General features: G+C 43.5%; 1 protein-coding gene across 1 annotated transcript; it reads right to left on the bottom strand.

The window, feature by feature from the left end:
- Positions 1 to 6: 6 nt before the first annotated feature.
- Positions 7 to 14553, bottom strand: ptpn1 (protein tyrosine phosphatase non-receptor type 1). Its single transcript, XM_083768634.1, has 9 exons — positions 14296 to 14553; positions 11090 to 11180; positions 8372 to 8472; positions 6579 to 6677; positions 5456 to 5593; positions 4390 to 4599; positions 1780 to 1941; positions 1003 to 1262; positions 7 to 534 (listed from the first exon to the last, which is right to left on the bottom strand). Exons 1-9 carry the CDS (start codon positions 14350 to 14352, stop codon positions 216 to 218), a joined length of 1437 nt encoding a protein of 478 aa, XP_083624760.1. The 5' UTR covers positions 14353 to 14553; the 3' UTR covers positions 7 to 215.
- Positions 14554 to 15935: the final 1382 nt, after the last annotated feature.

Genomic DNA, 15935 nt, shown 5'->3' with positions numbered 1-15935 from the left:
AGGTTTTTGAAGGGTTTAAGACGAGGTGGCGAGGAGGGCGGGACGCGCCGACGACCCCCCTTTTCCCCCGACACTGCATCGCTAATTAAAAGGAAAAAAAAGGAGGAGGAGATCCGCTCTAAAGTCCAAACAATCCACTGGGGCTGCAGTATAAAAGACCCGGTAGTGGAGGAAGCGGAGTGGAGGAAGCGGAGCGGGGCTCTGAGGAACAGACATCAGTGGAAACAGACTCGGTAGCAGACGTAGGCGCCGAAGGCCAGCGCCGTGCCCACGCACACGTTGGCCAGCAGGGGGCTCCAGGACTCTTCTTCTGCTTGTTTTTCTGTCTGCGGCGCTGGCTGCTGCTGCTGCTGCTGGGGTTTGGAGGTCTGTTGTTCTTCCCAGACCGCCGGACATTCATGCTGATCGGAGGAGGAGGGGGAGGAGGGGGGATCGGCGGGAGGGGCTTCAGTGAGAGGGGGAGGAGCTTCGGCAGGAGGAGGAGGAGGGGCTTCAGCGACAGTCCTCCTTCGCAGCTCCGGCTGTGGCGATGAACTGTGAACGATATGATAGATACACATGGATAACTGAATAACTGAACGCATAATCTATGAATAACAGATACACACTACCGTTACTGAAAAAACACTGAACAAACTATCACAATATAGTGCTTTTACCCATTCTGACCGGGCACCCATTTTGGTGTCGGCATCATGTTGTGCTTTAGCTATTGAAAAATAGCAGATCTACAAGCTCATATCGCGCCACCGAGTGGCGCGATACGAGCTTGTAGGTCTGCTATTTTTGAAAAATCGAAGAACGACTGACATTTTTTAGAATCTGATCTCAGGTCAGAATGGGTTCATCAGACCAGTGTGTGTCCGGCGGAAACCTCGTATGAATCTGATCTCAGGTCAGAATGGGTTAAGCTTTCAAAAATAAAAAAGGGGGGAAAAAAATAAAAAAATAAAAAAAAATCACACAAAAATATTTTGTACGAAGAAAATGGCTGACACCGACCCGAGACATTGGACATGGTCGTTCTGTTGGATGATGGGGTGTTGCGGGAAGAAGGAGCTGGTCTCTGGGACGATGTGGTGGTGTGGCGGGGAGAAGGAGCTGGTCTCTGGGACGATGTGGTGGTGTGGCGGGGAGGAGGAGGAGGTGGTCTCCGTTTCAGGCTGTCCGTTGTGAGGCTCTCTGGGAGGCGGAGGAGGAGGAGGAGGAGGAGAGAACTGTGGAGGAAGATCTTCCTCGTTGGACAGCTCCTTCCATTCCTCCTGAACGAGCAAACACACACAACGTTTGATTCGGAATGCTTATGGAGATGATGATGATGAACGAAGGACCGACGTACACAAATATTTATCCCACTTGGACCTTCTAAATTTCTACATTTCTTCGACTGATAAATAAAACAATAAGCAATTAGGACTAAAATTAGGACAAAAATATATTGACAATTTCGTCAACAAATAAACAAATCTTAGGGAGGGACCAGTGGAGAAGAGATCCAAGTCGTTTTATGCTTGGTTGCACACAGGCGTCCCGCTCTGAAAATAGCTAATCTAGAGCTTGTAGATTGGCTATATTTATGACATGCAGCCAAGTGTGAATTAATTAGTATAATTATAATATAAAGTATAATCTTATAATATTTAGTAGACAAACAGTTTTCAGGCGACTAAAACTAAATGGAATTTCACACATTCAAAAGACTGCACGACAAAAAAGCGACATAAAAAATGAACAGCGGCGTGCTGCACGACACACACACGCGCGCAACCACGAACTCGCCTTCAGGGTGTGGTCTCCGTTGATGAGCCGCGCCCCCTCGATGACGGCTAGGTAGGAGAAGCGCAGCTGGTCGGCGGTCTGGATCAGACCCATGCGATGGCGTCGCATCTCCAGCAGGACGTCGCGGATGCGCACCGAGGACGGGTCCTGTCGGATGGACATCTGCACAGCCACGCGCACACAACACATTACAAGGGACGGAAGTTAGATTCTTCACTGCCGCCACTGTTCATTTGTATACATGTAGAGTAGTTGCTCGTAATGGGCTCCATCCACGCAGAATAACTCTTCCTACTTCCGGACCGCTTCCCTACTTCCTTCAGGTGTTACCGATGATACTAATTAACCCATTCTGACCTGAGATCAGATTCTAAAAATGTCTATTACATCCTGACAGTTTCATTATTAACCCATTCTGACCTGAGATCAGATTCTAAAAGTGTCTTCGATTTCTAAGTGGTGCAAACCACTTCTACATCCAGCTTACAATGTCCGTGTGCCTGTTTGTGTGTGTGTGTGTCCGTGTGCCTGTTTGTGTGTGTGTGTGTGTGTGTACCCATGAGCATGAGTGGTGTGCGCATGCGTGAAATTGGAACGAGAGAAGTATGTGACATGGCTGCCACCTGCTGGACGCAAACGATACAGAGAAGAAATTGGAATGATACAAATTGGAACGATAGCTAAAGCATAACATGATGCCGACACCAAAATGGGTGCCCGGTCAGAATGGGTTAAGGCTAATGTTCCATTTAGTGCACAGTGGTTCTCAAACCTTTTAATTTCAAGGACCCCCGTAACAAAGACTTTTGAATACAAATGTTGATGTTTTTACTTTTTAGTCATACAGTCTTTTGAATAAAATTTCTGAAAACTGGCACAATAGCAGCACCCTGGCTTTGTTTGACTAGAATGGAACAGCCTTTCCTCGGGAACGCCTGTGAAGGAAGTAGGTGTACATGTTTGTATTTGTTGATGACATGAATTAATGTGTTAATAGTGATAATATTCTAAAGCCTGGATCCAGTCCCTGAAGCCGCGCCCATTCAAAATAATAATAATAAAGCCGAGCCGAGTCAGGCTAAATATTATTTGCCATGTTCTTTGCTGAGTTTATGAATACATGGGAACGCAAGGGAAACGGGTCACCAGGACCTTTTTGTGTTATGCTTTTAGCATACATGTTACTGTACCACGTGCCGTTGACATTTCAGGCGAATAAAGTATTGAATCAATCCATCAAAAGCTGGATGTTACAACCACATAGAAGCCAGTCACACACGTTGTTAGCTTGTAGTTATTTCCAGTATTGTTCATACAAGGAAGTACAGTATATTTTTGTCTTGGATAAGTCAACGCTTTAAATTGGTATACCCCTGGAATTTAAATCTGTAATATACTATGTGCTAACCGGGATTAAAACACAACAATGCTCAGCGTCAGTTGGAACCAGTAAATAGACCTTGCCCAGCTATTTGTCGCTTCAGAGCCCTTTTCAAGGTAACACCCATAATTCCGAACTAACACTATCCCAAACCCTAACCCAAGCCACAGGTGATTTATAACCTGCAGCACAGATTTGTTTTAACCCGCCACGCATGTCAGGAGCCACGGGTGATTTTTAAATGGGTTTTTTTGTGGCTTCCGCCTTTATTTTTTATGGAGGGGCAGACAGTAGGCTGACAGGAAATGGGGAGAGAGATGGGGGGGGGAAGACATGCAGTAAAGGCCGTCGGGATCGGGAGTCGAACCCGCGGCCACACTGCCAGACTGGATTACCAGCCAAGGTGCCTGGACCACTGAGCCATGACCCAGGCCAGCCACAGGTGATTTTAACCCGCTGCACTGGTGAGTCTTAACCGGCCACGCAAGTCTGACTAATGGGATGGCTGACTAATGGTAGGGGGAATCATTTTGCAGACCGACCAACGACTTCCGGTTTCGAATGTCGTGCAATAGACACACACTGTGGTGTGTCGCTCGCCAATATCAAACAAATATAAAGCAATTAAAAGACGGGGGTCTCCGTTCTCGGCAGTCAACAGATGGGTTTGAAAAGAGAGTTTTCCGTTTTGGGCAGTTAAACTGTTTTAAACCCCACACAAGCGCCGTCATTTCCAATGCATGTTTATGTTTAGACACTGGGATTTGACTTCCAATGTAATACCACTTGTAAACCAGTAGGTGGCATACCAGACAAGGCAGACAGGCAGACACAGGATGTAAAATGTCTTGGTAGAAAGGAAGAGCAGGGAGATCTAGCTCTGGTCCATAGTGTTAACAACACCACTAGCTCTGCCTCTCTCAATATAAATATTTAAAAAAAAATCTTAACCCATTCTGACCGGGCACCCATTTTGGTGTCGGCATCATGTTATGCTTTAGCTATTGAAAAATAGCAGATCTACGAGCTCGTATCGCGCCACCGAGTGGCGCGATACGAGCTTGTAGGTCTGCCATTTTTGAAAAATCGAAGAGCAACTGACATTTCTAGAATCTGATCTCAGGTCAGAATGGGTCAATCAGACCAGTGTGTGTCCAGTGGAAAACCTCGTATGAATCTGATCTCAAGTCAGAATGGGTTAAAAAAAAGATGCAGCGACGAGTACCGACCAGCAGGAGGCAGGTGTCCACCAGACAGAAGGTCCCGGAGCGTCCGATGCCGGCGCTGCAGTGCACCACCACGGGACCCCGGTCCGACCGCAGACACCCCGACTCTCGGACCCGCACCAGGAAGTTGAGGAAGGAGGCGGGGGAGTCCGGAACGCCGAAGTCAGGCCAGGTGGTGTAGTGGAAATGTAAGATCTCCCGCCTTTCTTCTGTCTGCAGGGGAGAGAGGCGGAAGGGTTGGAGAGACATTTAGCAGCCATAGGGTGCTACATTTTTTGGGGGGGTCAAATCCCTGTAAACCCACTAAATACATAGAAAACTATGCTATCGTCATATCAGTTTATCCATCCATCTGTCTTCTCCTTTTTTGACCGACGGTAAACACCATTTCCATCAGCACCGTGTCGGCTAACAGCAATGATGGCAAACTGTGTTCAGGATGGTCTAAACTTCTCTAAAAATGCTGCTGCTGCCTAACCTGACGCTGCCAGATGGGGGCGGTATTGGGTAACCATGTTCCCCAACACAGCTTCCATCTGGGATCTCTCAGGGAGTTCAGCTGACACCGATCCGTTCCGTACCGAACCAATCAGCGTGAGCTAAGGGCGGGATATGTGCGAAACCGGATGTGAAGCTATATAGACACATCAATATGATTGGTTGTGTTTGCACGCCCACACGGTGATAGACAGACGGTCCCATCCAATCATCTACCAAGTGTCTTGAAAAAAAAGGAACAGCCCCCGTCATCGAATTTGCTTGCGAGATCCCAGATCCCAATAAGCTGTGAAACAAATTTGTGTAGCAAGCTTCTTGGATCTGGCAGCGTCAGGTTAGCTGCTGCCCACCCAATCAGAAATGATAAATGGTACCGATATTGATATTCTTTATAACTTTTGATTGGGTGGGTAGGACACACGTTTGGGTGGGCTCTACCTTGTTGGGTCCAGGGTCCGTGGAACAACATAAATCGTATTGGGGGGGGGGGGGGGGGGGGGTCACTGGCATGAAGACATTGGCCAGCCAGTGGGCTAGGAGAAGCTCACAGAGAGGTTCAGGAGAAGCTTACAGAGAGGTGCTGCAGCTCCAGCTGGCGGACAGTGTAGTAGGACTTGACGTCCTCCGACAGGAGGGTCAGCTTGAAGTTGGTGTCCTCAAAGATGGCGTCCCCCTCCTCCCTGTGTGGCCAGTACTGAGCGCACTTCACCTACAAAAAAACACATTAATGTGCCGTCTCTGTCATTATTATGTCCCGTTACTTTGCAGCATTCAAATTCAAAAGTACAGTAGCAAAGTGAAGCTCGAAAAGCGATTTGCTATACTATTGATGCTTGTGTGGCGCTGTAGTATTATCAAGTAAGGGCATTAATTTGCGCAAAAAATAGGTTAAAGGTTTCTGCCCGAAAGCAATGATATATGGCATGATAATTACATACATTTTACATGCTTTCCTTAGGTTTCTTTACCTTTTGTGCATGTGTGTAATCCTTCACAAGTGTATTAGTTGTTGAATTCGGAAAAGCCCTACACATGTCTATCGTCTCTGTCGGGTGGAAACCTCATGTCCAAAACTGTTACTTTTCAGGATTAAAATTCACAAGTAGCAGGTATTTTGTGTGACGCTGTGGTATTGATCAAGTAGGCCATTCATTTATGAAAAAAACAAAGAAAAAAAAACAGTTAAAATATGGAGTTAAGAGGTTTCTGCCCGACGATATATTCAATACAGAGCACACTTCATAAGGCCTTTCACAATTATATTACATCATCGCGTTTGAGATCGTCGCAATTATATTGCATATTCGTCACAATTGTTTCCGTGTTGAAAAATGCTCATACATTTTCAAATGTTTTCCATGTTATTAGTCATAATCTGCTCCTTTGACTAAGGCCGATCTACAAGATCACAACATGTCGCTTTGTGAGCTGCATGTGTAGATCAGCTATTTTGTAGTTTTCAAAAAATTATAGTGGAGTAAAAGTACAATATTTGCCTTTGAGATGTAGTGGAATAGATTAGTAAAAGTTGGAAAAACTGTTGCAAACACATTTACATTCAGTCACTGGATTTCTGACATGCACAGGTCTATACAGGTACGTGATGTTGGTGGGTACACCGCACTGTGCTAACAATGTGCAATAAATATTGCAAGTTTAGTCTTTTTTTCATGTGACCATAATGTGTTGCTTACAGATCCTTTCTCCACCACGCGGTTCAGCATTACCACGCCCACGGTCCTCTGCTCCCACACCATCTCCCAGAAGTGACCGCACGTGTTGGGAAGAGGGCCCTGGCGGGGACGGAAAACATAGGAAGTGACGTTGAAGGTCATTCAGTAAGATGGACCCATCCCACTTGGAGGCACTAGAGGCGAATTGGGACACAAATCCTACAAATGGTCTCCAATTTGGTCTGCCGTCTGCCGGGGTCCGACGGCAGCAGTGATGTTTTCGTCGACTAAAAAAACTATGACGAAAAATGTTCGTCGACTACCTTTTTTTCACTGGCGAAAACTAAATGGAAACTAAATGAAAACTAAGCTAAGATGACTAAAAGACTAAATATAGTGACAATTTCGTCAACAAATAAAAACTAGACTGAAATGTTAGGAAGGGACTAGTGGACAAGAGATAAATTAAATAAGTAATTTTACACTTGGTTGTATGCTGAAAATAGCAGATCTACAAGCACACAGTTGTAAAATCAGTCATTACGACCTGCCAAAGGCCTGCCAAAATACATTTTAGTCGACTAAATCAGCTGTAGATTTAGTCGACTAAAATCTTATGATATTTAGTCGACTAAAACTAGACTAACGCCAAGACATTCCTGGTGACTAAAATGTGACTAAAACTAAAGGAAAACTATTCAAAAGACTATGACTAAAACTAAAAAATTATGCCAAAAACAACACTGGACGGCAGACCTTGTGAACAATGTTATTGTACTGGTTTATGTTTTCCTGATTTGTCTCTCTGGGAGAAGAAAAAAGGGGAAAAAAGGCATTTTTGTACGAAAATTGTGTGGCTGGTGGCGACCATGGTTCAGAAGCTGTGTTCACGTTCACTAATGGACTAATGCTTCGGGGCCTCCTAAAAAAGCGGCCTCCTACACCTACTTCACAGTTTAAAGGAAGTAAACCAGAGATGGCGTGTCTTTCTTTTCTTTTTTTTTGTCTTGGGTGACATTATTAGTACACACAGGAAGTGCCATTAGTACACAGAGGAAGGAACCATTTAGTACACAAGCCATGTATACGCAAAAAGGAACTGAAACATTCTATACTACTACAACTAGAAATGCTGCTGCATACCAGATTTTTGCAGAACGTAAATAAAACCCCTCCCCATCACTCCCAGCTCATAGCAAAGCTGCTCCCACCCTCGACAACTATTACATGCGGGAAAGCATTTGTCATTTTAGATTTTGTACACTTAACGATGTGTTGTGTAAGCAATCTAGATCAACTATTTTGTCAATTCAAATTATTCAATATATATTAAATGCATCAGTGATTTCTTCGTATATTACATTATTTGTCATATCTGCCCTGGGCCATTTGCGATTATGAAACCTAACAGGCAAACAGAAGAACAAATTGTAACGTTCCAATGTTCAATGCAAAACAAAAACAAAAACAATGCAATTGAATCATTCATCAGAATCATTCGCGTGACAATTAATCGTCAATCGTAAATGTGTAGTTCCTTAACCCATTCTGACCGGGCACCCATTTTGGTGTCAGCATCATGTTATGCTTTAGCTATTTAAAAATAGCAGATCTACAAGCTCATATCGCGCCACCGAGTGGCGCGATACGAGCTTGTAGGTCTGCTATTTTTTGAAAAATCGAAGAACGACTGACATTTCTAGAATCTGATCTCAGGTCAGAATGGGTTCATCAGACCCAGTGTTTGTCCGGCGGAAACCTCGTATGAATCTGATCTCAGGTCAGAATGGGTTAAGGCCTGAGCCTCATGGTACCTGAGTGAGGATGTACTTCCGCTCCGCCTCCTCCACCGTGATGAGGCTGGCGTTGATGTAGTCGTTCATACCCAGCTGCAGGCGGATTCTGCTGTGGTCAACTGCAAGCAAAACACAACAGAATGCTACGTAGCACAGGGGTCTCTAACAGGGGGTCCAGGACCCATTTGTGGGTCACAGAGCCATTTTCATGGGTCACGAAAAACAAGAAGAAAGTATTTCAATTGACTTTATCCGCCCCATTGTGTGTGTGTATATTTGTATACATATATAAAATACACATATATAAAAATTATAATAATTAAGTGGTAGTGAAAATAGCCAGTTTGGGAACCACTGGCCTATGGGGTCCTCAAGAGTTACTACCGGTGGGCTGCCAAATCTTTGTTTGATAGAAACATTTTGTTTGTCATTTTATTTAAATGTCTGAAAATATACATTAGCATGAACCCATGAATCCAATAGTGGTAATGATAATGTCCAAAACAAACTATCTCTGAACCCATTGACCATATATGCACACCGCAGCCATCTTGCCAATAAGTTAATGGCAGGGTGTAGAAAAGTCCTATCTGATTGTATTAAACAATGTCAAACTCACCAGCATTGCAGCTGTATGAATTATCCTCTTTCTATCTGCATAAGTGTTTGTTCCATAAAAGTCCACCCGTAGACACGAGCTATGTTATGAGCTACTTCCTGTTCTTGGAGGTGATTATTTTTCTTCTTACATTTTCAGTAAAGCAACCTCCTGCTGCCTCCTGCATTATGTGCAAATTCAAAACAGATGGTACTCACTGCCGTTGAGTGATATATCCAACGAGCACTTCCAAACTCACTTAGAAATTATTTTTTTCTTGACAGTAGCTCATAACTTATCTACGGTGGATTTTTTTATGAAACAAAACACGTTGGAGCTGTACGAAAAGCTTCTTTCTATCTGCAAAGGTGAGTTTGATGTGGTTTAATACAAATCAGATGGGACTTTTCCGTTTGGATGTATGGGCTGTCAATGGGAAGTTGCAGATAGTTACCACCCTGCTATTAACTTAATGGCAAAACAAAACTACTAAATTAATACTACTAGTCTCAATCCTCTCAACGGTCAACATACTCCGATAAGTATGATGAGCTTTGAGCAGTGTTGTGACTAACGCCCTTACATGCGTTACGTTACATAACGTAATTACTATTTGCAGTAACTTGTAACCTAACGCTTTACATTTCCCCATTCCATAACGGCCTTATAGTTATTGTGCGAGCGTTACCCGCGTTATGGCGTTATGTCAACTTATGTGATCAGTGAAAAGTCTCGCAGTTCCGTGAGTCTATCATACATCATGCGTCTCTGTGCTGCTGACTGCAGTGCAGAGAGAGAGAGCGCTCTCTGTGTTGACAGTTTCGTTTGTGCTGCCTCTCATACTAGCCTGAGTCAGCCACATGGCTTACACCCTAACATGATAAAAGCACGTCGCAGAAGAGGTCATTGATTGGCTAACGTAGGGACAGATTTCAGGGTAAGCCAATCAGAGACAGTCTACAGGGTGGGCGGGCTTACTGCGTTTTGTAAACAGTAACAGATTTATTCACAGACACACGAACCCTTGTAACACATACATAGATACTATACACAGACAGAAATCGCCGGTAGAACGAAAATCATAATACAGTACCACACGCTAAAATGGCAAATGCGGATCATGACAGCGAGATCGGTTGCTTTGGGAGTTGGAAATTTAAACACTATTTTGAGTACTTGCGACCCAAGGACGACAAAAACATTGAGGTGAAATGTAAATTGTGTGGCGGACATAAAACATTGTCCTCCAATTGTTTTGAAGGCAAGTTGAGGCTATACAATAAAGATGCCTGTCAAAATTCCTGAACATGTTTTATTGTTCCACTACATTTCATAATGTTAGGAGGGAGTTGTGTTTTCTCTTACTGTGCGAAAAGTAAAGTAAAGTAAAGTAAAGTAAAGTAGTTACTTTCATAATTTACAGGTAAAGTAAAGTAACAAATTACTTTTTTAGATAAGTAACGATAACTATAATTCCTTACTTTTTAAAAGTAACTTCCCCAACACTGGCTTTGAGCTAGCTTGGAGCTTTGGCAGCATCTTATCAAAGTTACAGTACATGGCAGAAAAAAGGTTACACTGAAACCAACATCAGCAGTGCCACCCAGGTCAGCGATTCTCAGCTCGTTTCATTTCAATGACCCCAGCTTGACATGCGTGATGAGGCCACAGATGCCCATTTCATAACCCTTTGTCGTCTTAAAGGTAGAGCGGCTGGCCGCTCGGAAATCGGATGGTGCCCGGTTCGGGTTAGTGTCGAAGTGTCCTTGAGCAAGACACTGACCCATAGTGTCTACAAAGGCTTTTCAGGTGGGTGGGCGGGTTCACAGCCAAGAGCATATCGGTTCAGGGGTCCTTGACGTGAAAATGTTTGAGAACATCTGAAATGTACCCTTTTTGAGTGGTGCAACCAACCACTCCAAGGAACAGCAATGTCCGTGTTCACCTATGTGTTCGTTCACCTATGTGTCCGCCTATGTGACATAATGAGCACCAGTATGACTATTAGTACCAGTAGGGGCGCTGTTGTGCCAGAAACAGAGAGAGAGTGCTGCACGTGCTGCACTGTTGCCTGCTAATGAGAGAGAGGGGGGTGGGAGTTGCACCACTCAGTTCACACAGGTGTGATTTTTACTTACATGGGCTGACATCTCTGTAACGATTCCGACTTTTGTTCTCAGGCAACTTGGCGAGTTTGCACGGCAGTTCACTTGACTGCTGACGGATTTCCTGTGTGAAAAGATAAAACAAAATGCTATTAATTAAAACCTGTGATCCTTTTTGTTCCTCTGGTTGGAATGAACTCTAGCATCCCTATTCTGAGGATAACTTTAGCCGAAATTGGCAGAGCTACTGTAGATCTGCTATTTTCTGCAAAGAGGTTGTATATATGGAAGGATGAGCAGACCAAGTACAGAGCCCAATGGTCAAGTTTAATCTCTGGAAATACACATTAACATGAGCCACCACATGAAACCAGCTATAAAATCTATTAAAATAAAAGCTTAATCTGCAACACAATGTTAATATACAATGTAGTGTTTTTTATATAGGCCTATATATATATATATATATATATATATATATAAAATAATGTTTTGAATATTTTTGAAACATTTTAAAACAAATCTTGTATGGGTGTCCCTGACTCACTGGTATACATAATACATTTCAGATGGGGGGGTTCGCAGCAAATTACATATTTGGGGGTCCATGACAAGAAACAAGCATAGTATAGTACAGCAGGAGTCTTCAACGGGGCGCCCAGGAGTCAGGACCCCTAGGCCCAGGGGTGAAGGGGTCCCTCAAGAGTTAATACAGGGGGGGGGGCGCCAAATCTCTGCGATCAGAGATTTGCAGATTTTTGCATCAACCACTTGAACCCATGTCACATAGCAAGCAACCTAGAACCTTTCAGGACCCTCGGTTACCTTTTATGAATTTTGGACGTCGGTACCCTCGGGTCCCTAATCGGTTATTCCACTCTCCATAGGACGCAGATTTAACCCACTCTCTGTTCTGTCGCTTGAGTGTTGGCGAGATGTTTCACAGATGCATAACACAGCTATAGGAGACAACGGAAACGTGTGCGAAAGAGCGCTAATCGGAGTTGCCGTTTAAGTATTTTTAATATATTTTTAATACGTTTTGGCTTCTCTGAAATTCTCTCTTCCTCACTTCCCATGTCCCGCCTCCCACGACACAACAGCATTATAAACATCCTGCATGTACGTGGTCGGCCAATCAGAGGCAGTAACTAGGACGTGCAGCTAGCCAGTCTCGGTGCGGGAGGCGGTACGATGGGAAGTCATCAAGGAAGTCAAGGAAGAGAGAGAAGTTCAGAGAAGAAATAAAAATAAAAAGATATATTAAAAATACTTAACACATTGACTGCTACCATTTATTGAAAAATTAGGATCTAATTACTGCCAGCATTTATTGAAAAATTAGGATTTAATACTGCCAGAATTTTTTTAAATTTGAGCTCTTATTTTGAAAAGCTGCCATTTCCTGTCAGTTAGCAGTATAAAAGCAGTTGAAAGAAATGGATAGGCGATCTAAGATGGACGATCCAATGTTGTGCTAACAACACAGCTAGCTAACAGGCTAACGTGAGTAGCATTATGGGTCGCTCGACCGAATGCACCGAAAGTGCAATTGACTGAAATCTCAGTCAATGGCAGTGAGCGTCAGTATCAAAATTAGGCTTCAATTGACAAAGATCTTTGTCAATGGCGGACAGCGTCAGTATCAAAATTAGGCTTCAATTGACAAAGATCTTTGGCAATGTGTACGGCAACTCCGATTAGCGCTCTTTCGCACACGTTTCCGTTGTCTCCTATAGCTGTGTTATGCATCTGTGAAACATCTCACCAACACTCAAGCGACGGTGCGGCTCTCCGTGAACATTGAGTGGGTAAATCTGCGTCCTATGGAGAGTGGAATAACCGATTAGGGACCCTAATCGATTCGGAAAAGGTAACAGAGGGTCCCGGAATGGGCTAATATAGCAACCCTATGTGGAATGGAGAGTGGAATAACCGGTTCAGAAAAGGTAACCGAGCGTCCCGAAATGGACTAATATAGCAACCCTATTCTGGGGACAACTTTAGCCGAAAATAGCAGATCTACAAGCTCACTATTTTCGGCAAAGAGATTTGGTGTATACGGAAACAAGAGCAGAGCAAGTACAGAGCCAAAGGTCAAGTTTACTGTGACAGTCTAACTGGATACATGTCTGAAAATAGCCGCAATTTGCAACTCTAATTTGTTTTATAATGGGGATGAATCTAGAGTTGCAATACCCTCCATTGCCTCCCCACTCATCCAATTTCCGTTTGTGATCTGCTTGTATTAAACGACGGTAAACTCACCAACATTGCAGCTGTAGGGCAAGCTTGAATTATCCTCTTTCAATCTGCTGAGCTTTTGTGCCATAAAAATCCACCGTAGACATGTCAAGAAATTCTGTGCAGGTGATTCTTTTTCTAAGTGTTGGAGTTTGGAAGCGCTCGTCGTATGTCACTGAACGGTCCTGCGTACCATCTGTTTCGCATTTGCACATAATGCAGGAGGCAGCAGCACGACCCCTTTAATTAAAACGAGTGCTTCCAAACTCCAGCACAGAAAAAGAATCACCTGCAGAGGATGTCTTGACAGAAAGTAGCTCATAACATGTCTACGGTGGATTTTTATGGCACAAAAGCTCAGCAGATTGAAAGAGGATCATTCAAGCTTGCCCTACAGCTGCAATGTTGGTGAGTTTAACGTCGTTTAATACAAGCAGATCGCAAAGTTGCAAACGCAAATTGGTTGAGTGGGGAGTCAAATGGAGGGTATTGCAACGACTAGATTCATCCCATTATAAAACAAATCTAGAGTTGCAAATTGCGGCTAGTCTGAAAATACACATTAACATGAATTCAACACAATGCTACACATTAATACAATGTGATAGTGCTGCCAAACAAGTATATGAAGCCATCTATGAATTCTTTTGAAATCTATGAAAAAAGTTAAATCTGCAAATGGTGTGTACTGGGGGTCCCTGCTTCATCTCTCTCTCTCTGCTAAGGGGTCCTTGGCCTGACAAACGTTGAAGACCAGAGCCCCGTATAACAGCATATACGGGACACAGAACATCAATCATGTAGGAAACAGTAGGATGGCTCTGAAGTAATAGAGGAACTAAACAGTCACACAACACAACACTGGTGATCATTCACGTCGTGTCTTCATTTGGACCGCGGCGGCTCTCTCACCGCACAACCAGTTAATTAGCTAATTGATTAACCCCTCCGTGTACCGATCAGAAGAACCAACCGAACCCCATTAACGCGGATACCTGGTACACGGCGCTCCAACTGCCGGGCTCATCGATTTCCCGAAACTCGGCTTCCATCGCGGTCCCCCGGTCCGGGTCCGTCCGGGACGCTTCGATCACACAGCGGTTCTTATGATCAAAGGGGTCGGCGCCAAACCGACACCAGCCTGGTCCACGCGGCGGATGTTTTTATTTAGTTTTTTGTTTTAACCGAACCTTACATACATCAGATACATTGTGACTGTGTTGTCTTAACAGGCCTGCTGCTGCTGGCTGCTGCTCCTTACCGGAAACATACTACGGCCTGTGTGCCTCAAGGATGCACAAGTGACGTAGATGGAAGACCGCAAAGGGAAGCTGAAATGCTTCGGAGTCCGGATAGTTCAATTATTATTACAACGTCAATATGGACAATACTGTGTGTGTGTGTGTGTGTGTGTGTGTGTGTGTGTGTGTGGGGGGGGGGGGGGTATTTTATTTATTTAATGAATTAATAAATTAATGATAATGTATTGATAATTGATGAATTGATTAATTAATTTAAATTTGAAAATGCTAGTTTGTCTGCTATTTTGTGACGTCACAGGAGTGTCCTTGGTGTACTGTACATTACTTAAGTTGACCGGAAACACGCCATAGACTCCTCCTACACGTTTTTATCACGACCGTCCTTGGGGGGGGGGGGCGGATAAAAATGTATACTCGGCGACGGTGGTACGACGGTGTCGCTCACACCGTACAACAGTTGTTCCCAAACTTTTCCAATATCAATCAAACAAAATCAAGGACCCACACTCCAAAAACGCCTGGGTTTCCGAGGCTAGTAGCTCAGCTGTTTTTTTTGAAGTATAGGATCATGTACTAGGACTAATGGTTTAATGTGTTTTATTAGCGATGATAATAAATATGAATCTGCAAAGTATCTTCATAATTAAAGCTGTCAAATAATATTATAATAGTAATAATTTTAATAATAGTATTAAAATGTACAATGTGGAGTAGAATTAAAATAACTGAAACACACAATTTGAAAAGCTCGCAAATTGTTGCGATTTGATGCACTGTGTAGAAACCTTATTTTAAGTTATTTATCTAGCAACTATGCGAAAAAGCAACTAGACTTTAGAAACAGCCCGACCCAAGACATTTCAACTTGCAACTACCTAATTTACAATTAAGTGACAGAAAAAACAAACCCAAAAGTCACTTATAATAAGCGACAATGGCAACATGAACACTTGTTAAGTTGTTTCCAATGTAGCCCTGCAACACAACATTAAAATAAATAGTCCAATAATTTGCATAGCATCTGTACAATGTACAAATGTCTTTTTGGCATTTTATTTTTTAAACTAAATGAAAATGATCGAGAAGATCAAGTAGGCCTACTCATCACTGCTTAGCTTTAATAGTTGTAAAAAACGAATCTCTTATTATGGTGCCTAGTGGACATACTTTCAAATGGTAGAAAACTAGTAGAAATACGTCTGTACCAGTAAAAACTAGTGAGTACCTTTTCTACCAGAGATACACGGTAGAAGGGTTTTTCTAAATGTTGAGAAGCTCTGCGGGGACTCGGGGGGAGGCGACGTGCCGTGGACGTGGTGGCGTGTTGACGTAACAGTTCCAGTGTACGTAACATACGTAACGTGACGTACCTT

Source organism: Protomyctophum parallelum (assembly GCF_964188405.1).
Source record: "Protomyctophum parallelum genome assembly, chromosome: 7".
Lineage (NCBI taxonomy): Eukaryota > Metazoa > Chordata > Actinopteri > Myctophiformes > Myctophidae > Protomyctophum > Protomyctophum parallelum.
The sequence above is the reverse complement of the archived record's forward strand: the minus strand, read 5'-3'. Positions and strand labels throughout refer to the sequence as shown.

What these genes read in the sequence shown, in the direction of transcription:
- ptpn1 (XM_083768634.1), bottom strand. Translation starts at nt 14,352, where the DNA reads ATGGAAGCCGAGTTTCGGGAAATCGATGAGCCCGGCAGTTGGAGCGCC. An exon ending in GTTGGAGCGCCGTGTACCAG is followed by an intron (nt 11,181 to 14,295) that starts GTATCCGCGTTA and finishes CTTTTCACACAG; the next exon opens with GAAATCCGTCAGCAGTCAAG. An exon ending in GACCATGTCCAATGTCTCGG is followed by an intron (nt 535 to 1,002) that starts GTCGGTGTCAGC and finishes TATCGTTCACAG; the next exon opens with TTCATCGCCACAGCCGGAGC.